Genomic DNA, 25,585 nt, shown 5'->3' with positions numbered 1-25,585 from the left:
GTTCCTTCTCTTCATTTTGTGTAGCACTGTCTTCTGCCCTTTGTTGTAGATCTTTGCAGTAGTTGTAACCTTCACACATACTGAAGTTCAGGTGGAGCTCTACAGAGTTTGGAGTTATCCAGCTGCGTGTGGCTTAGGTCTGGCTGCTGTGCTCAGCTCCTTCCTGCTGCGGACCTTGGCTAGGACTGGATCTGGGGATTCCCGGAAGTCCGCAGAAATTCCTGGGCTAGGACTGGGTCTGGGGGTTCCGGGAAGTCCGCAGAAATTCCTACTCGGCGGGAGGGGTGGGGCAGGTAAGAATTAAGTTTTTAAAGGTCTGGTATGTTATATTAATAGCTAAAGAAAAATCCCATTCATAATTATCTGTTATATTCCAACAATAACCTCTGAGTATTCTGCAGATCTTCCTGACATCAGGCTGGTGGACGGGAGGAGCCGGTGTGAAGGGCGAGTTGAAGTGTACTACAGCGGCATGTGGGGCACTGTGTGTGATGACCTCTGGGCCCTCAGTGCTGCCCACGTGGTGTGCCAGCAGCTAGGCTGTGGAGAAGGCGTCGATGCCCTGGGGAGTGGCCACTTTGGGGAGGGTGTTGGGCACATCCTTCTGGATGATGTGCAGTGCTGGGGCAACGAGACTTCATTAGGCCAGTGCTACCATCTGGGCTTGTCTGTCCACAACTGTGGCCACCATGAGGACGCCGGGGTCATCTGCTCAGGTACGCATGTCCAGCTTTCTCCTGAGGTTGACGGAGCTATGGCTTTTGGTGGGAATCTGGTAATTAATATGAGGAGGTTTGGGGCCTGTTCTGGTCCTCCAAACCATTAGCCAATGTCCATTTGCAAAGTCCTGAGACTCGCTAGAGCAGTAGGTATATAAGGATGTGTGGTGCAATAGTCCTGCAGCATACCCTGACTTTGATTGTAGGAGACCCTCTCCATCTCTCTTAGCCTCTTTCTTAATGTGCTGATTGACCCTGGACTTCACCCAGCACCTGTGCATTCTCCTTGGCTGTCAGTCTTCAAGCTGCAATCTTCAGGGACATCCCAGTTCCTCTCTGTCAGCCACCCACTAGGGTCATGGCATTTCCTAGTCTTTGTTGTTATCTTTTTTGAACTTTAGAGCTGACATCGTAGTGTCATGGAATCTTGGGAATTCCATGAACAAAACCCAGTTCCTCACCCACTGCAATACTATTTCCTTTTTGTTTATCTCATTGAGACAGTTTTCTTTTGTTGTTGTTGTTGTTGCTTATTTGTTTAATTCACTTCAACTTGTGCATTATCTGTTTTCTTCTTTCTTTGGCTGAAAATGTGGAGTAGGAAATGAAATGAAAATATCCACAGCCCAGCATGTTTAGAGGACAGAGACTCCAAATAATAGGATTTAATTAATTCTTCTATTTATTCAATAAATATCTGTGTGCCAGACCCAATTCTAGGTGCTGAGCATTTAGTACTGAATGTAGACTACCATCAAACATTCCAGTGAGAGGGTTGGATTCACTTGTGCAGTTCATGATGAATTGTGAGCAGAAGAAAATAGATGTTGAAGGCCAGTGAAATAGCTCAGTGGTCTAAAGTCCCTGCTTAGGCAAGCTTCTGCAGTTGGATCCCCAGCACCACATGCTGTGCCAGCTCCACCCTCAGGGCAGGCTGAACTGGCACAAAAAAAAAAGTGTTGAATCAGGGATCATGATATGCTCTATTACAATAAGGAACAGTTTTCCTCTAATGTTCAGACAACTTGTTATGGTGTTATAAACCTGCTTTGGCTTTAAAACATGATAAATCAATGATAGAAACCTAAAGTCAGAATTAGAAAGGTTCCAAGTATTTGCCACTGTAGAATATGTGGACTTTTGATCCATCCTGGCATGTTTTTTCTACAACTAAGGAACATTTCTGTCCCTGCTGTCAAATATTTCTATTTCAGTCTCAAATAAGAAAACACTTTCACTTTTAACTTCATGTTTCAGAAATTATATTGCTTCTAATTTAAATGTATCTGAGGTATTGGAGTTGTAAGTAAAAAGTACTTTCTAAATTTCTGTTTGTTTTATAATTTCAGCATCAGCCACAGAAATGACCACTTCACCTGGTAATTATATTTTCTTTCTTGCCTTCTATCAGTCAGACATGTATAGATTGCCTGCCACAGGATTAGGGTTGCGGTAACTGAAACAGTTGAACAGCCTGCATATCCCTGAGCACAGGAACATGTGCCTACTTGAGCCTCGTGCTATGGTGGCAAAAGCTCATCTCTGAGAATGCATTTTCGTGGCATGGCTTCAGTGAGTTTCTCCTCATTTTGGCTAGTTTTGCTATTACAGGACTTCAGACATCTCAGTGGAAAATATAATCTACATTTTAAGGGGATAATGGATTACCATCACATTTCCCAATAATGTTTCACAGTACAACACACTAATTCAGTGATACAATTTTCAAAGAAAGGTTGGCATGGTTAGATACATTGAGGAAATACCACATCCCTCTCTTGGATTCAGGCTCATAGCGTATTAAAGTCTCTGGCAAGTCTTACATAAGACATCTGTTTAAAACTTGGTTAAATTCAATTTTCCTGAAACATCTTTGATCACTGAAACCTTTTGAATGACTATATGATATAAGAACTCGGAGTCGAAGACGCTGGGGTTATGTCTTCCTCTGCAGTTAACCAACTGTTTATGATGCGAGCCCGTCCTCCTACTCCTTGGAGCCTCTGTTTCTCTAATCTGTAGAAGAGGAGGATGAAAACAGTCACTTGAGACCCTTGTCCTAGGAACTGGGTGGTCTGGACCTGTGTAACCAACTTGTGTCCTTCTGTAAACTTCCTTCTTCTGGACATTCTGGGGACCATCCTGGGGCTTGAGTTGATCACTGTGTGGCTAACTACATTGGAAATACCTGCCCCACATAAGGCAGCTTAGCTAGAGTTTTCTCTCCACTATTGAAAGTTATCAAAGTCGCCCTTGGTCTGTATTTTCTAAATCTCCATGTCCGTCCGTCAGGCTTGCCAGAAACTAAACTTTGAAGGAAATTGGATGGTGAAATACACTTCTCTTCTTGGGCTTGCATCTGTGAACGTTGCCCACCAAGTGTCTCAGGCAAGGAAAAGTTACATGTGGTACCATCGTGGTAATGCTGGCTCAAGAACTGGAAGAATCCTTAGAGACTGTTCAGCACAAAAGTCACAAATGAGCTGCCTGTTGGTCAGTTTTGACCCACTAATGACTTTATATTCATGCAACCTAATTTTGCCTATGCATGTGTAAGTTGTTTTAATCCAACATATTAAGAATGAAAGATTTCAGGGCTGGCCAGATAGCTCAAGGGACTAAAGCTTCTGCTTAGGCAGAGTTCAGGAACTAGGGTTTGATCCCCATGTGCCATGCTGACCCCGTCCCCAGGGCATGCTGAGACAGCAATTGAGACTGGGTGCAGTAGTATGCACCTGTAATCCCAGTGTTTGGGAGGCTGAAACAGGAGAATCACTACATGTCTGACCTGTGTAGTGAGACCCTATAGATCCGGTACTAAATACATTTTTAAAAAGAATGAAAGAAGATTTCATAGAAGAATCCAGACCTCCAAGGACAAGAGTGGTATGGCTCTTGCCTGTCGTATATCAGGCCTGATGAGTGATCCCTAATTCTGCAAAATCATCATCACCACTATCCAGACTTCGAGGTGTGTGTGTGTGTGTGTGTGTGTGCACGCGTGTGTGAGTGCGTGTGTGCGTGTGCATGCATGCATGCCTGCATTGTCCTAGGGATCAAGCCCAAGGCTTTCTGTATACTAAGCAAGCGCTGTACCACTGAGTTACGTCCTGAGCCCAAGATATCCAGCATTGGTTTAAAAATGTATGATTAATAGCATGATTTCCTCAGGGCAGCAGTAGGCTGAGGCTAAGAAGCCTAAAACTGCCCTTCCATATGGGCTTATGATCTCTGTGTTTTCCTATCCTTCCATGTGTATGGCCTATAGTCATCTCTAATTGTATCCTTAGTGCTTCTCAGAGTTTAATATGTGCCTAACTCACTTGAATATCTTCTTAAAATGCAGATTTTTATTTCAGTAGATTCTGGAGAGTTTAGATTTTTTTGTTTGTTTATGTATTTAGTGCAAGGTCTAAAGGGTCTCACTACATAGATCAGACTTCTAGTGATCCTTCTGTTTTCAGCCTCCTAAGTGCTGGGATTACAGGCACACGCCATCATAACCCGTCTCAATTGCTGTCTCAGCATGCCCCGGGAGTGGGGCCGGCTGAGCATGCCAGGTATGCAGCCCCGATACCTGGGTCTGCCTAAGAAAGTATTTTAATCTGCTGAGCTATCTGGCCAGCCTTTAAACATAATTTTGAGACTTTAACTTAAGTATTGAAATTACATGGGTAGGATACAGCTGACTTTTAGGATTTGTAAGATTTGAGTACCTTTTTAATTTTTTTTTTTTTTTTTTTGTGGCTGGCTCAGCCCACCCTGGGGGCAGGGCTGGTGCAGCATGTGGTGCAGGGGATCAAAACTGCAGCCCCTGTGTGTTTGCCTAAGCTTGCCTAAGCAGGTGCTTTAGACCGCTGAGCTATCTCACCAGCTCTAGATTTTGAACAATGAGATACAGATCTTGCTGATCCATGAACTAGCCTTTCATATGCAGCAGCTGAAGCTCAGAGATGCAAAGAAAGTGCTCAATGTCACCAGTCCCATTACACAAATGAGCTAGAACCCAGGGCATTTGGGTCACAGCCCCATGTACCACAGCTGTTGATATTTATCTAATTTAGCTAAATACAACAGAAAGTAGAAGAATCAAAGAGGAATAAAACACAATCAAATGTGCTGGGGCTTAGTTTTTAATGGGGCCATTTAAAAAAATTTTGACTAATGACCTTGGTTCATAAGGATTGCATTTAATTATAATTTTCTTTAACTTTTCCTTATTTTTACAGATCCTACCTCTATTTCAGCCACAGATTTGCTCCTTCCAACAGGTAACCAATTTTCTGCTATTTTGTCCTCTTACCACTGAGCTCAGATATATTGCTTCATTGAGATTCTACCAGGACAGTACAGTAACACCCCTAGTTTCTAGGAATCACTCAGTTCAACTTACCTGTGGTGAATAGACCAGAACTTGGAAGTGGGGGGGGGGGGGACTCTATGCATCCACATTGAGATCTCAGCGTTCAAACCCGAGTAAAGTGTTTGAATGCACATGGTAGTAATTTTAGAGCCTGACTCTCTCACTTTCTACACACACATAATTACTTAAAAGGTGGCTATCTCTCCTGCCTATTGACTGTATATTAGGAGAAACAAGAGGTCGCAGATAGGGTTCAGAGACTGGGAGTGGTAAAACTAGCAACTGAGCCACATCAACAATGGTAGGAAATACCAGAAAACGCTCCAGTTGTCACAGAAATGCTCAGAAAAAAAAGCATTCAGTATCATCAGATTTCCCAAATGTAGCAATCTGGAGCAAAAATGCCAACTTAACCTCAGTGTCTTCTGAGCTACCTCTGTATTATATCCTAACATGAAATACAATGATATTCTTTCAAATGGACCTGAATCGTGCAAGTTAAAATATGACTAAGATCTTTTTTTAAAAAACCAAGGATGTCGCTCAGTAGGATAAGCACTTCCCTGGCAAGCGCAAGGGCCTGAGCTCAATCCCCGGGTCTGCCAAGAAAATAAAATAAAATAAAGAACTAGGAACAAGGTTTTATTTTAGGAAAGATTTGTTTGACAATATCACAGAGCATGTGCTTTTTTAGATAGCTAACTCTTTCTTAGGAAGATAAGAAATAACTAGTCCTCATACTAAAGTTTTTCCAACAAATAATGGTAAGTAAGACCATAGTAAAGCCAGAATTTTCTTATTTCCAGAATCTTTGGATATTGCTATGTCCACTTTAACAGGTAATTTAAATGCTTTTTTGGTTCTATTTTGACTTGATACAAATTATTTTAATTCCAAGTGAATTCATTAAGCTTTGATTCTTCAGTAATCTTTTATTTTGAGTTTTTAAATATGTTTATAGTGGCCTGAGTTGTAAGGGTCATCTCCAGATCCTCTAATAATGAATGAATTCTGGGTAGCCCAGCTTAACTAATGGGCCAAGGGGAAAAAATTCTTCAGTCAATTAAACCAAGTCAAGTCCATGAAAAATATAACCTGGACCAACTAGACATTTAACGCCATTACTTACTCATGGTGAGCATTTCTCCTTCTCTTGGTTACTTTTTCTTTTGCTGCTAGGAAAAAAAAAAAAAAGGCCAATGCCCAGAATTAAAGAACAGATTTATTTACCTCAATTTGTGGAGGTTTCAGTCCATACTCTTCTGGCTCCAAGGTAGAGTGGCACATGGCAGAGGGCAACAGTATGTTGTGGCAGAAAATAGCAAAAGCAGCAAAAACAAAAAGGGAGGTGCCACAGAGAGTAAGCCTCTTTCCCTCTCTTACGTTGCATACCAGCTACCCACCCCAGGGTGGGTGTAGCGCTCACACCCCTAATCCCAGTATTGGGCCATGAATCAATCAAAAACTCTAGAAGCCCCCACCATGATTACATGAGGCCTTGGGGGACATCTAGACACAGACCACACCACTCCTGGACACTAGCCTAGGAGCGGGGGACATGGCTTGGAGGCAGTGGAGGATCTGGAGGTGGACTACTACAGCCCTGTCTGGAGAACAGAAAGACAAGTGTGGACAGTCACACTGACCCATGATTCCACTGTCACATCTCCCATATCTTCTAGAAGCATGTGTGCCAGACATGACAAATTCTGCCTTTTTATTTTTGTCCATCTCAAGCTTTAGCCTCAACCCCTCTAACCTCCACTCCATGTGGAGCTGTCACTAGTCCTCTCATGTGCCTCATCCTGGGGTTCCATTTATAAAACTAGTCTGTTTCAAGAAGACATTGTCCCAGGCAGAGACTCAGTGAAAATGGAAACCTGGGAGTCCCTTCCACTGATATTTAAGTTCTTTTTCTATCTATAGATTTTTCTTCAATCTTGCCAGAAGTGACCTTCCCAACAGGTAAAGTCCTTGTCTCTGTGTTGTTTAAATTAATGACCTGGGCTTCTTATTAGTATGGAAAAATGATCCATTGACCAAAAAATAAAGCTCAATGAAATGATACACCTGATTCTTTTCACTCATGTTTAACTAGTGTCTTGATCATACACAGATGCATCGCCAACCCTAGCAGAAGTAGACATTCCCTCTGGTAAGGTTCTCTGCCTCTCATATTTCTGAAGGTAAACATAACTATGATCAACTTTTCCCTTACTTGACTAATGAACATAAGTACTGAATACTTTATGGTATAAAGCCCAGTGTTCACAGAAAGCACATAGAGGAAGCTCCACACACCCTGCACTCAGCTACAGACACAGATGTGGTCCCTGAAACAGAGATAACCTGCTGCCTGCTGCCCTGGTCTTGGTCAGACATGCCGGAGAGGTGCCGTGGCCAAGGGCCTGTATTTAACTTGCCTGTGTGTGCTGTGGTGATTAGTTTCAAGCATGACCTGCAACAACAGAAGTGGGTTTTGATGATGTTCATTTACTGGTTTATTCTCTCTTCCGCTACGCTGTTAGCTAACCCAGAATGCTCTTCTCCATTCACAGATACAACCCTTACATCAGGTGAAGTACCCTTTTCACCAGGTACGTTGTCTGCCTTTGCAGTGCCTGGTGAGTGCCTTTCTGAGAATGCCCAGCCTGGCAAGAATTAAAACTCCCAGAGTGAACACTTCCTGCTTCCTAGGTGAGGTTAAGTGAGATGGGGAGCCAAGGAGAAATCAAACAGTTCTCTGGAGGACTCCAGGCCCTCCCCATCACTGGTTATGAAACTGAACACAGTCAGGGTAGATGCTGGGGACAGAGAGAACAGGATAAAAGGGCTTTGGATATAGAACCTGAAGGAGATTGTAGAGATATGATCTAAAACAGTGATTTTTACAAGTTAGCCTACATGGAGGCCTCCTGGAGAACGTGCTGAAGGCGGATGCACTGACTCTGGGAAGAGCTTGAACACTTCTATCAGGCTCCTCTCTGATGCCACTGATGCTAGTCATGGACTCCTTGGAGAAGTAAAGAACTGAACAACCACTCTAACTTCAGAGGATAATGAGGCCCAGAGAAGAAAGACATTTGCCTCAGGCCACACAGGGAAGAAAGGTAGAGCAGATCTCTCAACCCCATTCAAGGTCCTTTCAGATTCTAGGCTTTGCTAGTGAATCCATTGGTGTGAGTTCTCCAAGTCCCGAGACATTGGCGTCTGTTGGGGGAGGGCAGGCAGAAGATGGAGCTCATCTGGACAGGTGTATTTCAGGACAAACCTGAGAGGGAATGCCCTGGCATTGAGGCCATACCGGGCAACTCTTGTACAGGCTATAAGGTCTTTTATAAGATCATGGGTGTAAAGAGGGGCTGTGAAGGAAAAAGTCAAATTGGGACTTTCAGGGAGAGAGTTGTGGCTGCTTGCCAGGGACAAGGCTTGAGAACACGCAGAGAGCTGCTAGTGCTCACCAACAGCAGGGCTGACTGCTGATGGATGCTGCTGGTCAGGGCCCTTCTCACCAAGCCTCCTCAGCCCATGACTGTGCATCAGTACCAGTGCACGTGCGGGGCAGAGGAGGGGTTTTTTTTCTTTTTTTCATGTATGTATGTATGTATGTATGTATTATTTATTTTTCCCATAATTTTATTGAGAAACAAATAGCAAGGAGACAGTTTCAAACCGAATTGGTAGGACAGTTTCAATAATTAACACATTGCCTACATTATTCCTAGTGGTTAATTGCTGTACAAGATGCGGACATGATATCCTGTTTACAGACACTATTAGAAGGGAATTTTCCCAGAGGATCTGAAAACATCATATCATAGTGATATATGTGTGCCTATGTTTATAGCAGCACAATTTGTGATAGCCAAATCTTGGAAACAATCAAGATGCCCATCTTGATTAAAAGATGATAAAGATGTGGTATTTTTATACAATGGAGTATTACTCAGCTATAAAGAATGATAAGCTCAAAGCCTTTATATATAAGTGGATGCCAGAGGAGAGGTTTAACATGGTCTCTGTTCAGCCTAGATGGTGGCAGTAGGATTCCTTCATTCCAGACTATGGCTAGATTAGGAGAATGGGCGATGCATCTCTTCTTTAACTGGTTTTTGCTAATTTGGGGCTATGGTGGTTGGGGTTTGGTCTAGATTAAAGAAGGAGGACCAAATTGACATGGCATTTAAAAAATGCCTGTAAAATGGCTGCAATGGCTGTTTGTGAAAAATTTCTGAAACAGATTTATTAGATATGCCAATAATAAACAGGTGATTTTAAAAAAGCAAAACGGGCACTACAAAAGGAGGAGTCCAGGACAGGATAGTGGGATGCTATGCATCCACTGAACTCTGCACAAGGGTCCTGAGACATTTGTGATACTGCTTGGGCCCCGATGTGGCTCTCAGCAGAGCCACAGTCACATTGACATGATTATCTGGGATACAAGTACAACGTGTCATGTGCAGCATGTGTGTCCTTGGGCAGCTATAAGGTGTTCTAAAGCCACGTGATTTTTCAAAACTACTTCGTTGTAGGTTCTAGGCCTCCAGTTGGATTTGTGCAAGGCATTGTTATGATCTCTAGGTTTTCAGCTGGACTTATACAGGATATTAGGATCTAGGCCCTCAGCAGGAGTTTTTAGTGTTTGTGTGTGGACAGATTACATGCACTTCTTGTATATGATTCTTGTCCTGTACTAAATTAGTCCCCTTGCAAGAGCCTCAGACCATGACAGAGCATCTCTGGCTTAGTCATTGTAAGGGCTAGAGACATAAATGATCTGGCACATTGCCATTTATCAACGGAGACTTATTATTAATCCACCATGCAAAGCACAAATTTCCTATAAACTACTTCATTTCTGAACATGTAAATTCATAAAAATGAATGCACAGTACTTATGAAGTAGGGTTTTCATAAATTCATAGTCTCCAATATAAAAAATTTCAATGAAATCAAACTTAATGGTTTGTTTTTGTTAATTTTTCTTGGCAGCCAGAGACCCAATTTCAGTGAAAGTGACATCATCACCTGATAATGATTATGTTTATTGTTAGATTAATATAAGATTTTATAATTTATTGTTATAAAACCTATTGTAACATTTCCTACTTTGCTTCATATACTCTTGTACAGAATTATACCTCTCAGATATGAACTTTCTCTTATTTAACTTGACCTTCATTTTCAGTCCCTATAAAAGTTTCCTATAAAATCTAATGGTTTTTTATTCTTCTTTCAAAACTTCATTATATTTATAATCTTCTCTATGACTACTTAATCATTTTACTTTTGGAGAACAAAGTGTATCTTTTTTGGGGGGGGGGTATTGGGGATTGAACTCAGGACCTTGTCCTTGCCAGGCAAGTACTTATTCTACTGAGCTATCTGCCCAAGCCCAACAAAGGGTATCTAAAACCACTTGTTATTGCTACTTCTTTCTCAATAAAATTGTTTTAAAAAATAAAATAAAACCACTTGTTACATTTTTTTTTCAAAGTTTTATTGACAAAGAGATAGCAATGAGACAGTTTCAAATCAAATTGGAAGGACAGTTTCAACAAATAATACACTGCATATATTCTTCTTAGTGGTTAATTGCTGTACAAGATGCGGACTTGTGATCCTATTTACAAACACCATTAGAACAAATCATTCTATTACTTGTTACATTTTGATGCTAAGAAAATAATAATAGACCTTAATGGAGGGTGTTTCTATGTTCAAACCAATAAAGAAATTTAAACAAAAGTATTAATTCTGAAATTAGAGAAAGTCTTTGGTTCTTGGGTTTTGAACATAAATGAGTTGAAAGGTATGCATTTTTAAAACTTGTGTATTTATTTTTATTTACAGTTACAATTTCAATGGAAGAAATGATCCCTTTGCCTGGTAAATTTTGTTTTGTTCTTAATCATTACAATGATCGCATCTCTACTAGGATTATATCTCTTTTTTATTTAAATTCCCTACTGTTTGCAGAAGATAATTATAAGTTTGTAAGTGTGTATGTGCAGATGAACACATTGTGGATTGGAAGCCTAAAATTCACCATCGCAAGGCCTGACTCAGAAGATACTTACCCTTGAGCCTGGTGTGGTGCCTCATGCCTGTAATCCCAGCACTCGGGAGCCTGAGGCAGGAGGATAGCAATGAGCTCAAGGCCAGCCTAGGCTATGTAGTGAGCTCAAGGCCAGTGTAACTACACAGTGAAACCCGAGAGAGAGAGAGAGAGAGAGAGAGAGAGAGAGAGAGAGAGAGAGAGAGTTACCCATATTCATGGTTCACATTCTTTCTTCCCACCTATGTACCCACCTTTCCTCTCTTCTTCTGGTGCTGGGGATAGAACCCAGAACCTCGGGCTTCCACTCATTCTACCACTGAGCCCCTATGTTCATAATCAAACAAGCACAGTAATTTTGCTGCCAATATTGCAGCCTTCAATTAGGCCAGGATGGAGCAACCATCCTGGACCAAGCATACTATAGCCAGAGAAATCAATGCTACTATGGATTATCAATAGTTACCAAGTGTCTTACATATGCCAAACAGTGCAGAATGCTGAAAGATAAAGCTACCTCAGACCAATTAATATGAAAACAGATCTTTTTACACATGTCTATGGATCAGATACCGTTGGCATGATGCAGTTTGCCATGATGATGTTTTGGTCAATGGGAGGCCACATGTATGAAAGTGGTCTTATACCATTATATGGCCTGGTGACACTGTAGTCAACTTCTTTTGTGCAAATATATTCAAAATATATTTATGCTATTATGCAACAATAGAGTCACCTAATGATGCACTTCTCACAATGCATTGGCCTGATTAATAACACACAACTGTACAGTGTTAGCCTACTTTTAATTTTAAAATAAATGTCTTTGAAGTACCACTTCTGTTTAATAGTTGTAGCGATCTCTGAGTTTTATCTAACATATGCAGCTATGTAACCAGTGGTGCAAGAGCATATCAATCACCCAAAAACTTCCCTCCTGCCCTTGTGCAGTAAGTCTCTCCAACCTTCCCCAGGCGACCACTGATCTGTCTCTGTATTTTCTTTTTTTCTAGAATCTCATATTGTGGACTCAAATACAGTATTAAATGTTACATAATATAAGTTTATTCATATAAAAATAAAATTCACATAAAAATAAATTATTTTTACTCCTTAAGAGTAAAAATAATTTCATAGAACATGTTTTGTTTGAAGTCAGATCAGAGCCTCAATTTAGAACAATTGGATTTCAAGGATTTGGAGAATTGATTTTCACAAATATAATCCTTTATCCACCCCCATACCATACTGGGGACTGAACTCAGGGCCTTCATGCTGAACTACATTCCCAGCACTTTTTTTTTTAAGAGAATAAAAAGATAGTTCAAAAAAACAGAAATGATACAGAATTTCACTAAGCAAAATTACAAGAATTTAAGAAAGCTTAGCCGGCCAAGTAGCTCATGACCGGCCAAATAGCTCAGCGGATTAAAGCACCTGCAAGCAGGCACAGGAGACTCGTGTTTGATCTCCGGACCTGCGGTGCTGGCCCCACTCTGCCTGCCCCCCTGGGCACGCTGAGATGCCAACTGAGACTAGGCGTGGTGGTGCGCACCTGGAATCCCAGCTTTTGGGAGGCTGTAAACAGATGGAACACTATGAGTCCAATCTAGTAATGAGATTCTAAATGCCCTAAAATACAAAAGAGGGAGAGAGAGAGAGAGAGAGAGAGAGAGAGAGAGAGAGAGAGAGAGAAGAAAGACAAGGTGTTGCTAAATTGCGTGGGTAGAGTTTGAGCTTGTGGTCTCTCTGCCTTACCCTGGCAAGGCACTGGGGATTACACGCATCTACCACCACCCGCAGCTATTGAGTTTTAGATTAGGTATTTCGTTGTATAGAAAGTTGGGATCTCCACAATGATTTTAATAGTACTTTCTCTGCACAGCTAGAAACTTCTGCATACAGAGACAGGAGAATGGGTTTTAATGAGAAAAACTCAATTGTGTCCTGAAATATTTATGCCAGCTTTGCAAACAAGCATAAAACATTTACAAATGCTGCCTCCAAACATACTCTTCAAAGACAGAAAATGTACACTCTGATTCACCAAAATACATACACACAGACACACACACACACACACACATTGTTTTTCACTTATCTGGTCTGCCAATTTTAGGAAAATTTAAAACTCTAGAGTAAGTTGAATCAAATAAAAAAAAATGAGAAATGGGAACTTTAGCTGGGGAGAGGAGGACTGAATGCTCTCTGCACATAATTATTAAATATTCATCACATTTCTGGTTGATATTCCTATCTCTCAACTAGATATACAATCTTGTACAATAGAAACAGATTCTTACCCTTGCATGCCCCCAAACCATCCTACTGTCTGAACTTGAGACTAAATATGTACAGAGATTTGGTCAATAAATACATGTTTTTGTGCCTACTGTGTGAAAACAAAAACAAAAACAAAAAAACAAAAACCACCACCACCACCAACAACAACAACAAAAAAAAAAAACTGGGCTTGCCCACAGGAGGGGGGAGAAAAAGAGAAAGGGTCTGGGTGGGGTAAGGTGGGGGAGTGGACGCAGAGACACAGAGACAGAGAGCGAGCATGAATATGTGGAGGCGGAGCGGACTGCAAAAGCAGAAATAGAATTCATCGCTGTTGCTCTTCCTTACGACCTCTCTCGTCGTGCCCTGCAGACTCGCCCCTGCGCCTGGCGGGCGGGAAGAACCGCTGCGAGGGTCGGCTAGAGGTGCGGTACCAGAGCGAGTGGGGCACCGTGTGCGACGACCACTGGAACATGAAGAATGCCCGCGTCGTGTGCCGCCTTCTGGGCTGTGGCCATGCCCTGAGCTCTCCGGGTCGTAGTCGCTTCGGCCCGGGCTCGGGACCAATTCTGCTGGACGACGTGCACTGCACGGGCACCGAGGACGCCCTGGAGCAATGTAGCCACGCGGGCTGGGCGCGCCACGACTGCCAGCACCACGAGGACGCGGGCGTGGTCTGCTCAGGTACAGCTGCACGGTACACCCGAGGCCCTAGGTGTCCCTGAGGTAGTGCCCTAGCAACACTTACCTCGCGAGACAGCCTTTCTCTCCAAGTATCCCTGAGGTCAAGATTCACCATCTCCATAGCAGAAGACTTGGTCAAGGGGCCAGCTCTTAGCATAAAGAAGGTGCACTGGCTAAATATACCTGATGTACCTACAGCTTCAGACTCAGTCTTCCCCAGCCCGAGCCCCCAAATACACCACGTCTGTGGAATAGGACACCAGCCAGAGCTTATCCATGTGACCGGGTTTGTGGTCTGTGAAGCTCTGTGTTTGCTGTTCTTTTGCTCCAACAAACCTTGGAGTTGAGGAAGTGCATATTCTCAATACCACTTCACATGTGCCAAAATCTAGCTCTCGCAGAAGATGCCAGGCCCTCTTCATCTCTGCGTGATCTAGAATATTTTCGTGCCGTGGTACTTTAGCTTTCATCGTAAATCCAGTGAGCCCGTGCCCCTGTGTTTTTCATCTACTGCTAGTTATAATGTCCTCTTTGGTGTTTCAGCACTGTGGACATTTGTTTTTATCATCTCCCACTGCTAGGTGCAGCTGACTCTGTCGTGCCCAAGGACAAAGGTAAAGTCAACCTCTTGGCCTGGATCTGAGGCTACAAAAGCGGGGTAACAGAGCAGCCAGCAGGGAAGAAAGAGCAGGCTTGGAAGGGGAGCGAGGGTTGGCTGCTGTGCTTCCACTGAGGTCTCTGATTTCTGTCTGTGTGCTGGGCTTTAGGAGGTTGGGGCAGTAGCGTTCTTTGCACCCAAGTTCCCACCCTCTGTCTCCACTCATTCTTCCACTCCCCTCCATGCAAAGGCCCAGATGGGCATATGTTCAGGCTCAGGTGTTCTCAGTGTGGGAAAGGAGCTGTCCTTTAATCCTTACAGAGGCTGTGGCTCATGACCTATGGGACATATGCTGCGTATGGGATTCCCCCATGGATGTAGCACAGACTTTTTGAAGATAGGGGTTATAAATAAACTCAGTGAAAATCAAGGGCAGGGCAGAGGATGAAGAGGGCTGCACCAGCTCCAGCCCACAGCTCCGTCCATGAGACTTTCAGAAAATAAACACATGCTCAAGCCCTGACCTGTACGCACAGAGCAGCAGGTGCTCCTGGTGATGACGCCTCCCCTCCTGCAGCCCAGCTCTCCTGCTTGCCCCACCTCTTCCAAGCTGTCATTGACCGAGGCTACCTCCGGAGACTGGGGTATTCCTCCTGGGACATCCACCTAAATGATAAGCTGTGTCGCCCCCAAGTCACTGGGCGCTACCTGATCTTCAACATTCCTTATGGCCACTGTGGCACTGTCTTGCAGGTAAGAAAATAATGAGGAGATGGTATCTTTTATGAATGGAGGCCAAAGTAAGAGACTTAGAAAATTTAACCACCCGTTGAAAGCTTATGTAACTGGGTGTCATGTCACATGCCTATAATTTCAGCACTCTAGGAGGCTGAAGCAAGTTTAAGCCCAGCCTGGGCAATTTAGTGATTTAGAAAGACCCTGTGTGAAATTTTATTTTTTAAATTTCGAAGGGCTGAGGATGTAGTTCACTGTAAAGGCCCTGGGTTCAATATCTAAGGTAGGGTGGGGTGCACTGCATAGGAAAGAAAAAAACACAAAGCATAACTTAATTTCTGAGTTTGGTGAGACCTGGAGCAGCTCAATCACTTGATTGAAACTTTCCTTCCAGTGAGTTACTTAGGATATACACTGAACACGGGACATGCTCAAGTGTTGAGTGCTGATGTGTAGTGGAGGTGTGGATGGAAGGATGGGCAGATGGATGGACGGATGGATGGGTGGACAATGGATGGATGAGTGGATGGATGGACAGATGGATGGATAAATGGGTAAATGGATGGATGGATGGATAATCTCTTAGTTCCAAAATATCTTTCACAATGTGTTTCTTAATGGAGCACCTACCATGCATATGCAAGCTTTGATGCTAGGGATGGAAGAGGAGCATTTGTCTAACTTTTATGTTTCTAACCAAGTAGCTACATTCTACAGCCTACAAAGTGTGCATGTAGAACACTTGTCAATAATGAGTCTAGGGATGGGGAGCTAGCTCAGAAGCACAAACACCTGCCTGGCAAGTGCAGGATCCTGAGTTTAGTTCCCAGTACCCAACAATGAGTCTATTTAACATTTATTCAATTTTCCTTGAATGCATGTTTATTTCTCACAACAATGGCATTGAAATGGTTTACCAAAGGTTTACCAAAGGTACATGGAACATATACAGATATGATATTCTTTGTCTTAGTGTGTTTGACAATGAACGATCCTCCAAATCAAAAGCCTCACAGTATTCTTCTGTTTTTCTACACCCCTGTTTAGACATCCCCAATCTAACTTTTTTCAGGTCAGATGCATTCAAACAGTATATAATATAAAATAGTCCAACTCCATATTGTACATTTCAATCTGTTCTTCATTGTGTACAGCATGATCATTCTTATCTATTTTTCTCTGAAAACTCTACTCTTTACCTTGGAGCATTGCACCACAGGAGACATACAGAAGTCCCCAGTGTCTGGGAGAATGGTGGCTCCCAGAAGGTTCTAGGCCTCAGGGAGAGTCCTGTAAATGTCCTTCTGGCCTGGCAGGCCTGGCCCTCTCAGAAGGGCATAGATGCTGGCCACAATGCTGGAACCAGACAACATAGCAGTCAGCAGCCATGCAGACTGATGTCCAGACCTGGGCCACCCAAGGAAACACGGTCGTGGGCAGGCCCTGAGTCTGCCTTCAGAGTCAGTAAGCAAGCAAGCTCCTAGGTGCTGAGGATACAGATCCCTGCCGCATGGCTCTTACATTTAAGCAAACAGAGATACAAATGAGAGTTCTTTTTGCAGTAAAGAGGGAAAGAAGTTAGCAAAGCAGAAGGCTTTGAAAAGTGGAAGAGAAGCTAAAAGAACCACAACTTGGTGATGAGTTGAAGCAGCTAGGAAAGGGGAAGGAGGAGCATGCCATGCAAGGCCCAAGCTAGTGCATGCTCCAGGGGCAACAGAAAGCTGGAGTGCTGGAGGAAGAGACTGGGGTTAGCAAGTCCAGCACCAGGTTGGAAGTAGGTGGTCAGATGACCAGGGAGTTTGGCTTTTATTCTAAAGTGTGCATTCTCAAGGAGGGCAACATAACCCTCAAGGGGGAGTAAAGACATAGACTCATTCTTAGGGGCCGAAACAATAAAACCTTTCCTCATGGACAGAGCCCAAGTATATACACAGTACACGAACAATCTGTTGAATTAAAATTTCATATTGGGGCATATAGAGTGGAACAGATGGAAGGGAAAAGAAATATCCACAAAGCTCCTCCTGGCAGTCATAATGGGGAAACCGTGGGAAAACACGGATGTAATCTGATAGATAGAGCAGTTCTTAGAGGACTGTGAGGCAGAAAGTCACAGGATCTGAGTCATGAAATCTGCAGCTTCTTTGAGCAAAGGCCTCTGAGTGTCCATATTGGGCACAGAAAGAAGGCAGGGAGGAGTAGTGGCCAATGCTCATTAGACCCCAGCTCTTCCTCAGCCTCTGAAACAGTGAGAAGTACAGAGAAATGTAGGAGCCGGAGCCTTGGGCTGCATCACCACCTCACCTGCGGCCCACTTTAGGGCTGAGCAGCAGAGAAGGAGGGAACCCAATCAATTGGGGGAGGGCTTCCTGTATGCTTCCCTCACATTGTGTCACCATTTCATGATATTAAGCATCACAGAGGTCTGGCCAGGGACTCCTGCCCCACAGTATATGGGGGAGCTGGTGTTCGGCAGCATTGGAAAGACGAGGTATCCTCTCTAGTAATCAGGTGCTTGTTGGGGAACCAGCAGTACTGGCCACCAACTGTCTTCTCATCCTCACAGAAACACAGGGGCTCCCTCAGCTACTCCAATTCCATCAGAGGCCACGCACGGGGCCACCCAGGCCGAGTCGTTGTGCGGCACAAGGTACCCCAAGTGAAGTTTACCTGCAGAGTGGACAGCCCATCCACTGGTGAAGTTGCTCATGGGACTGGTGACTCCCAGATGGAGGGCGCCAGCTATGACGTGTCCATTACATTTCATCAGTCACCTGCATTGCAACACAGTGGCCACAAGGCATACTATGACAGCCAGAGGCAAGAGGTAGTTCTCCAGGCCACCCTCCATAGCCTGGATCCCAATGCATGGCTCTTCGTGGATACCTGTGTGGCTTCTCCAGATCCCAGTGATTTTACTACCATTGCATACGATTTGATCCGGCAAGGGTAAGCAAAACAGCAGGTCCTTTCTGGTTGACGGTTACAAGCATATGACATTCCTTGAGAGCACCTGTGTCTTCTGAACCAGTTAGCCCTAAATTGGAATGTTGTGCAAGTTTTCACCATGCCAAGAGACCAAGTGCAGCCCTTGTCAGCCCTCTGAGCCCAGGCAGGGCTATAGTAAAAGGCTGTCTGGAAAACCTCCCTTGACTCCCCTGAGAGTCCGGGACAGGGTCCTTGCTGTCGGGGCTCTGCTGCCTTGTTCCCTCTTCCATGTCCATGCTTTCCTTCCTTTCTAGTGGACTTCCCATTCATGGTGCAAGTCTGTAGAGCATTTGACCCTGAAGGGCTGATGGGATTTCCCAAGCTGAGCTCCTAGTTATTGTAGTAAGAGCTCTTGGGATTCCTTTGGCTAGCCAAATGATTTCCTAAATTAGAATTTTGACAAGCTATTTGTCTTTATACCTTCTTTTGTTCTCTAACAGCAACAAAATATTTATGAATGTGCAACCAGTTCAAAAATGAACAAAAATTCGTTGTTCACTCAAGAGCAGCGTTAGTATGTTGACAGCACGCTGGCAACAGCGTAAAGCCCGTGAGAGACACGGTCGTACCTATCTCTAAGGCCAGGGGAGGAGCAAAACAGCACTTGCAAGGTGCTGAGAGCCATGGCAGGAAAGGTGCACAGTAATAGCTCTCAACTGCCAGTCATGATCCCTAAGGTCCCAGCCCATCATCCCTTCTCCTAGGAGCACATTCAGCTAAGAACCCCTCAATAGGTTTATTCAGTGATGAAGTTAGTTCTCTTGAGCAGATTAAAGCACCTGGTTGGGCAGACACAGGGACCAGGGGTTTGATCCCCAGGCCTTCCGTGCTGGCCCCACCCCTGGGGCGCACTGAGATGGCAATTCAGATTGGGCTTGGTGGCACAAGCCTGTAATCCCAGGGCTTGGGAGGCTGTAAGCAGGAGGATCACTACGAGTCTGATCTATGCAGTGAGACCCTGTATACGCTGTACACCCTGTCCTAAATTTAAAAATAAAAAGTTAGTTCTCTTGAGATCCAATTACCTCTGCAAGGATGCCTTCATCTACTCAAGTTCACTATTAAAATCAGCTGCCACATATGGTTGCTACTTATCTGTGCGCCATAGCTAAAACAGCCATAGACCGCATGTCTGGTTGTTGCAATCAAATTTGCACACTAAAATTGGAATTTTACATTATTTTCATATGTCATGTGAGAATAGTAATCTTCTATATTTTCTCAGGGCTTTAAAATCTTATGAAATACATTGTGAGCTCAGTGTCTATACGAAAAGCTTGCGGCCCAGGAGGTTTGGCCGTTTGTCCAGCACTGACCTAGAGTCCATGCTGCATAGCCAGGGATACCTTCTCTGTGTTCTTATGATAAGCATGCGCCTTGGATCATACAAGCACACTGTGTTCACATTTTCTTAAATTTTTTTCTCACATTTTTCTTAATGAGAACATCTTCATGTTTTCTCCTTTTTATTTTTTCATACATTATGTTTCTTTTTGTACTGGGAATCGAACTTAGGACCTTGCACTTGCCAGGCAGGTGCTTATGCCGCTCACTGAGCTGTCTCCCCAGCCCTATTCTTGTTAGTACAAGTTTACAATGTGTAATGAATGCCTTCATTGCGGAGAGCTGGTAAATATGCATATTGCATCTTAGTCTTTTTACTCTCCTTTCCTGTACTCTCCTTCTTCTCTCCATTCATTCCTGGATTCCTCAATCTTCTGCAAAAGGTGTGCTGCCCTGTTTCCCATTATCTTCTGTCTTTTATTTGCTCCTTAAATTGATACTTGGTGCTCTTTTTTTCTCCACAACCTTGCTAGCATTTGTTATTATTTGAGTTTGTGATGGTGGCCATTCTTTCTGGTGTAAGATGGAATCTTAGTGCTGTTTTGATTTGTGGGTCTCTAATGACCAAAAGCCCTAAGCACTTTTTTTCATATTCCAATTGGCTATTTATGCTTCTTCTTATAAGAAATCTCTATGTGTGTCAATTGCTCATTTTTTATTGTGACTTCTTTTTGTAGCATAATGTCTTTTTTTTTTTTTTTTGAGTGCTATATATATTCTGAATGTCTGTCTTTGGTCTGAGAGGTAGCTGACAATTTTTTCTTCCATTCTGTAGGTTGTCTCTCCACTTTATAAGTTGTTTTCTTTGCTGTGCAAAGCTTCTTGATTTGATATAATCCCATTTGTTGAGTCTTAGTATTATTTCTTGTGCAACTGAGTTTCTGTTCAGAAAGTTGTTTGTATATCTGTCTTCAAGAGTTCTCCCTAATTCATCATCCAAGAGATTCCTTGTTTCTATTTTAATATCTAGGTCTTTGATCCATTTTTGATTTTATTTAATGCACAGTAGGAGATATGGGTCTTGGTTCACTCTGCGTGTGGATAACAAATATTCCCAGTTCCATTTGTTGAAGAGGCTACCTTTATTCTAGCCAGTGGTTTTTGATTTTTCTTTCTTTCTTTCTTTCTTTCTTTCTTTCTTTCTTTCTTTCTTTCTTTCTTTCTTTCTTTTTTCTTTCTTTCTTCTTTCTTTCTTCTTTCTTTCTTTCTTTCTTTCTTTCTTTCTTTCTTTCTTTCTTTCTGTTGGTTGTTTTCTTGTCCATTAATCAAAGATCTGATGACAAAATATGCCTGAGGTTGTTTCTACATCCTCTATTCTGTTCACTTAATCCACATATTTGTTTTTGTGTCAGGACTGTGCTGTTTTTATCATTGTAGCTTTGTAATATAACTTGAAATACAAGATTGCCATCCCCTGGTTTGCCCTTCTTGCTCAAGTTCATTTTTGCTATGCTGGGTCTCTTTTGACTGTATATGAATTTTAGCATTGTTTTTTCTATTTCTGTGAGAAATGCCATTTGGTATTTAGATTGATATTGCATTAAATCTGTATGAGTTTTGGTAATGTAGCACTTTGACAATATTGGTTCTGATGTCCTCTTCAACCTTTGTTTAGTATACTATTGTTTTTGTTACAGGATTCTTTTATCTCCTTGGTTGGGTTCTTTTCTCTTTTTAAATTTTATGTATTTGTTACAGGGTCTCACTCATAGTAGATCAGACTCAGTGATCCTCCTATCTCAGCCTCCCCAGCACTGGGATTACAGGCTTGCACCACCATGCCTGGTCTTGGTGGCCAGCTCCGTGTGCCCAGGGTGGGGCCAACATGGCATGTGGTACCCAAAATAAAACCTGTGTCCTTGCGCTTGCCTGGGCAGGTGCTTAGACTGCTGAGTGATCTCCACAGCCCTGTTGGGTTAATTCTTAAGTATTTTTAAGCCTATTATGAATGAGATTGTTTTCTTAATTTCTTTCTTGGTGGGTTCATTGTTAATGTACAGAAACATTATTGATTTTGGGGTGTTAATTTATTACCCTTGTACTTTGTGCTATGGGTTCTCAATGCAGAAACCAGACCAAAATCCAAGTATGAAGTTTTATGAGACTTTATTACTGGGCCCAGGACCACTTGACCATACTCACCAGGAGCGGACAAACAGCCAGGAGCCTTAGAAGTATAGAGGTTTTAAAGGTAGAAACCACATCCTATTTGGAAAACAAATTTGTCATTTAACATAGAACAGCACCTTTAGGGACAGCGTGACCATTACTCAGCATACATTTTTTCTGGGAGCATTGTTTTCTGGGAACGCCCAGTCCATTGATGATTTATCAATGGTACACCAAGCCTTCCTGCAGTCTTACAAGGAAGCAGGGTCACAGAAAGTTGAGCAGAGTAATTTTTTACATTTAGTCTTACATTAACTCATCACATTACTTTTACATTAACTCTTTACACTTTGCTAACTTTATTTACTGCTTCTAGGAGTCCTTTGGGTGGAGTTTTTGGGTCTTCTTTGTAAATAATTGTGGCATCTGTGAAGAGGGATAGTTTGCTTTGTTTTTCTTATATGTATCCCTTTTCTTTCATTCTTTTTAAGAATACAAAATAGTGATAGAAAAAAAGGCACTGGAAATGATACAAAATTTCATTAAACAAAGCAATAGAAATTCAGCAATTGTTGCTGTATTACATGATGTCCTTTTATTTCTTTCTCTTGCCTGGTTGCTTTGGTTAAAGTTTTCAGCGCTATATTAAACAGGAATGGTTGAAATTAGACACTTTCATCTTGTTCCTGATTTTAGAGGAGCTTTCCATTTTTATCCATTTAGTGTGATGTCTGCAGTGAAAGTTTTTTTTCATAGACGACTTTTATGAGTTTTATATGTATTGTTGTCAGGGTTTTTAATCATAAATAGATGTTGGATTTTGTCATGGGCTTTTTCTATGTCTATTCGGATGATCATATGACTGGAGTGGATATTTTGGTTTCTGAGTTAGGCTTTCACTATGTACGTAGTTCTGCCTGGACCTGAACTCATTATGTAGCCCAGCTTGTAGTGTATATCATCTTAAACTCACAGCAATCTTCCTGCCTCAGCCTCCTGAGTGCTGGGATTGCAGAGATGCATGACTACGCCCAAATTGATTTTGAGATTTTTTTTCATTGCCTCTGTTTATGTGTTATATCTATTGAATTCTGTTTGTCAGAATTTGTTTGTCTTGGTGTACCATTCTTGTATCCCTGAGATGAAGCTGACTTGGTCATAATGTATAATTTTTTAATGATTTGCTGCATTCTGTTTGCCATTATCTTGTTCAGGATTTTTACATGTATATTCATTAAGGAGGCTGGTCTGTATTTTCTTTATTCAAAGACCTTTTCTGATTTTGGTGTCAGGATAATGTTAGCTTCCCTTTCAATTTTATGAAGAATTTGAGAAGTATTAGGGTTAGATTTTCTTCTGAAATTCTGGTAGAATTCTGTGAGAATTCATCAGTTAATCCATTAGTTCCTATGCCTTTGGAGAGGAAAGGGGTAGAAATTTTATTATTGTCTCTGTTTTATAGCCTGTTATTAATCTATTCAGAATTTTTATATCTTCATAGCTCAATTTTAGCACTTCATATGTGTCTTGGAATATCTTTTAGATTCTCCAAGTTACAATAGTGTACATTCTTGAAGTAATTATTTATAATTCTCTGCAGTTTGTATTGATTAGGGTTTCACCTTTTTCATTTCCAATTGCATTGATTTAAGTTTTTCTCTCCTTTTCTTTTGGGTAGTAAGGTTAGCTAGGGCTTTATTTATCTTGCTTTTACTTTCAAAGAAACAACTCTTGGATAAATTAATTCTTTGCATTTTTTTCTAGCCTCAACTTCATTAATTCCATTCCAGTCTTTATAATTCCTTTCCTTCTATTAGTTTTAGATTAGAATTGCTGTAGTTTTCTAGGGATTTGAGATGCATCATGTTATTTACTTGAAATTGCTCAGTTCTTTCAGCATGTGCTTCCACAGCTAACATCTTCTCTCTTAGAGCTACTTTCATTGTACTCCTCAGATTCCAGCATCCTATGTTTCTGTTGTCATTAATTCTAGGAACTTTTTTATTTCTTTTATGATTTCTCCTGTAATCCATTAGTTATTCAGTAATATACTATTTAATCACTACGTGTTTTTGTAACTTCTGTGATTTCTCTTACTGTTGATTTCTAGCTTCATTTCACTGATCACTAGTGTGCAGGGATTATATCAATTCTCTTGCTATTTATTTAAGCCTATTTATTTGTGGTCTAAGACATGGTCATTTTAGGAAAAAACTCCTATATACTGTCGAGAACAATGTGGATTCTATTGTTGGATGAAACATTATGGACATCTGCTAAGTTCATTTGTTGAATGGTATGATTTCAGCTCTGCTATCTTTTGTTAATGTTTGTCTGATTGACCCATGTAATTATGAGTGGGTGTTTACCCACTATGATTGTATTAGTGTCTATCTGTCCTTTTATATCCAATAATTTTTGTTTTATGAAGTTGGGCATGTCAGTATTCAATGAATAGATTTTATAATGGTCATCTCTTCCTGTTGAACTGTTCCCTTTACTAGTGTCTAGTGTCATCCCTGTCTCTTCTGACTTGGTCTATTTTGGATTGATACCTGCTAAATCTGAAAGTAAAATACTACTTCTTGCTTTCTGGTTCTAGTTACACTGAGTATCATTTTCTCTAACAGGTTTTAGTATTCCCTCTTGTTGAATTTCTGAAATTTTGCCTGTGCTGTTAATGGAGTAGTTCTTTTTTCAGTCATAGCTACTTGGGATTGTTTATGCCTTTTGTACTTGAATATTGAATTATTTCCCTAGATTGGGAAAGTTTTCTGGGTTTTTTGGTGGCCTGAGGTTGCCTTCAGCACAGGTCTGATTTGGGTTGAGTATCTGGGTTTTGAACCACAGCACCCGGAGTATGACTGCTTTGTTTAATCAGGTACTTAAACAGCTGAGTCAATGGGAAGGCCCCTGGGAAAGTTGCTATTTTTTCAGTGAGTAAAATTTCTGTACCTTTTGAGTTGTCTTCTATTTTTCCTTTATTCCTATAATTCTAATTTGGGGTGTTTGGTCATTGTTGAGTCATCTAGCAGCTGTTGGATACAGGTTACTTGGTGTCTTGTGTTTTTAGGATATCACTGAGTTTATGATCTACTACATTATCTTGTGTTCTGTTGCCTACTTTGTCCTAATATGTGGTCAAATCTATTGTCCATCCTCCCTACTGAATTTTTCATATCTTGAATCTGTTTGCTTTCTTTTAATAATTTCCTACTTTTTGGGCAGGTTGAGCCCACCCTGTGGGCGGGGCTGGTATGGCATGTGGTGCCAGGGATCAAACCGCGGTCCCTGCACCTGCCCAAGCTTGCCCAAGCTTGCCTAAGGCACTTTAGACCTCTGAGCTATCTCGCCAGACCTTCTTTTCATAATTTCTAATTCTTTCCCAAACTAGTGATTTATATCTTGAATTGTCTTTTTACAGTCAATTAGTGTATTATGTATTTCTTCTTTAAGCTCATCAAACATTTTATTTTATTTTTTTATTTTTTTTTGTAGAAAAAAATGGTTTTGTACATGGGATGAAACAATATAAATTCAAAACTTACAGATCAGGGTTAGCTCTTATCACTCATCTCTTTTAAAAAGTTTATGAATCTCCAGTCAAAACCAACAGGGTATGTCAAGTACACCTCTCCTGAAGTGTGATCGCTACACTCCCAAGCAGACCACAGGATGCACACCACCTGGAATGTCCTCAG

The 25,585-nt window shown here is 41.8% G+C and overlaps 1 protein-coding gene across 16 annotated transcripts in view; it reads left to right on the top strand.

Annotated features, from left to right (window-relative positions):
• The window catches only part of LOC101573386 (deleted in malignant brain tumors 1 protein-like), a 136,377-nt gene that overhangs the window by 104,452 nt on the left and 6,340 nt on the right, over positions 1 to 25,585 (top strand). For all 16 annotated transcript variants that reach the window (XM_023708922.1, XM_023708920.1, XM_023708919.1 and 13 more), the window contains 13 exons: positions 402 to 716; positions 2,069 to 2,098; positions 4,949 to 4,990; positions 5,889 to 5,921; positions 7,009 to 7,047; positions 7,199 to 7,237; positions 7,641 to 7,679; positions 10,078 to 10,116; positions 10,939 to 10,974; positions 13,799 to 14,110; positions 14,692 to 14,724; positions 15,286 to 15,461; positions 18,010 to 18,392. In XM_023708922.1, coding sequence (XP_023564690.1) covers positions 402 to 716; positions 2,069 to 2,098; positions 4,949 to 4,990; positions 5,889 to 5,921; positions 7,009 to 7,047; positions 7,199 to 7,237; positions 7,641 to 7,679; positions 10,078 to 10,116; positions 10,939 to 10,974; positions 13,799 to 14,110; positions 14,692 to 14,724; positions 15,286 to 15,461; positions 18,010 to 18,392 — 1,516 coding nt within the window. The remainder of the gene's footprint in view (positions 1 to 401; positions 717 to 2,068; positions 2,099 to 4,948; positions 4,991 to 5,888; positions 5,922 to 7,008; positions 7,048 to 7,198; positions 7,238 to 7,640; positions 7,680 to 10,077; positions 10,117 to 10,938; positions 10,975 to 13,798; positions 14,111 to 14,691; positions 14,725 to 15,285; positions 15,462 to 18,009; positions 18,393 to 25,585) is intronic.

This window comes from Octodon degus, unplaced genomic scaffold (assembly GCF_000260255.1).
Source record: "Octodon degus isolate 3935 unplaced genomic scaffold, OctDeg1.0 scaffold00010, whole genome shotgun sequence".
Taxonomy (NCBI): Eukaryota; Metazoa; Chordata; class Mammalia; order Rodentia; family Octodontidae; genus Octodon; species Octodon degus.
This window is presented reverse-complemented; position numbering and strand designations above follow the sequence as displayed.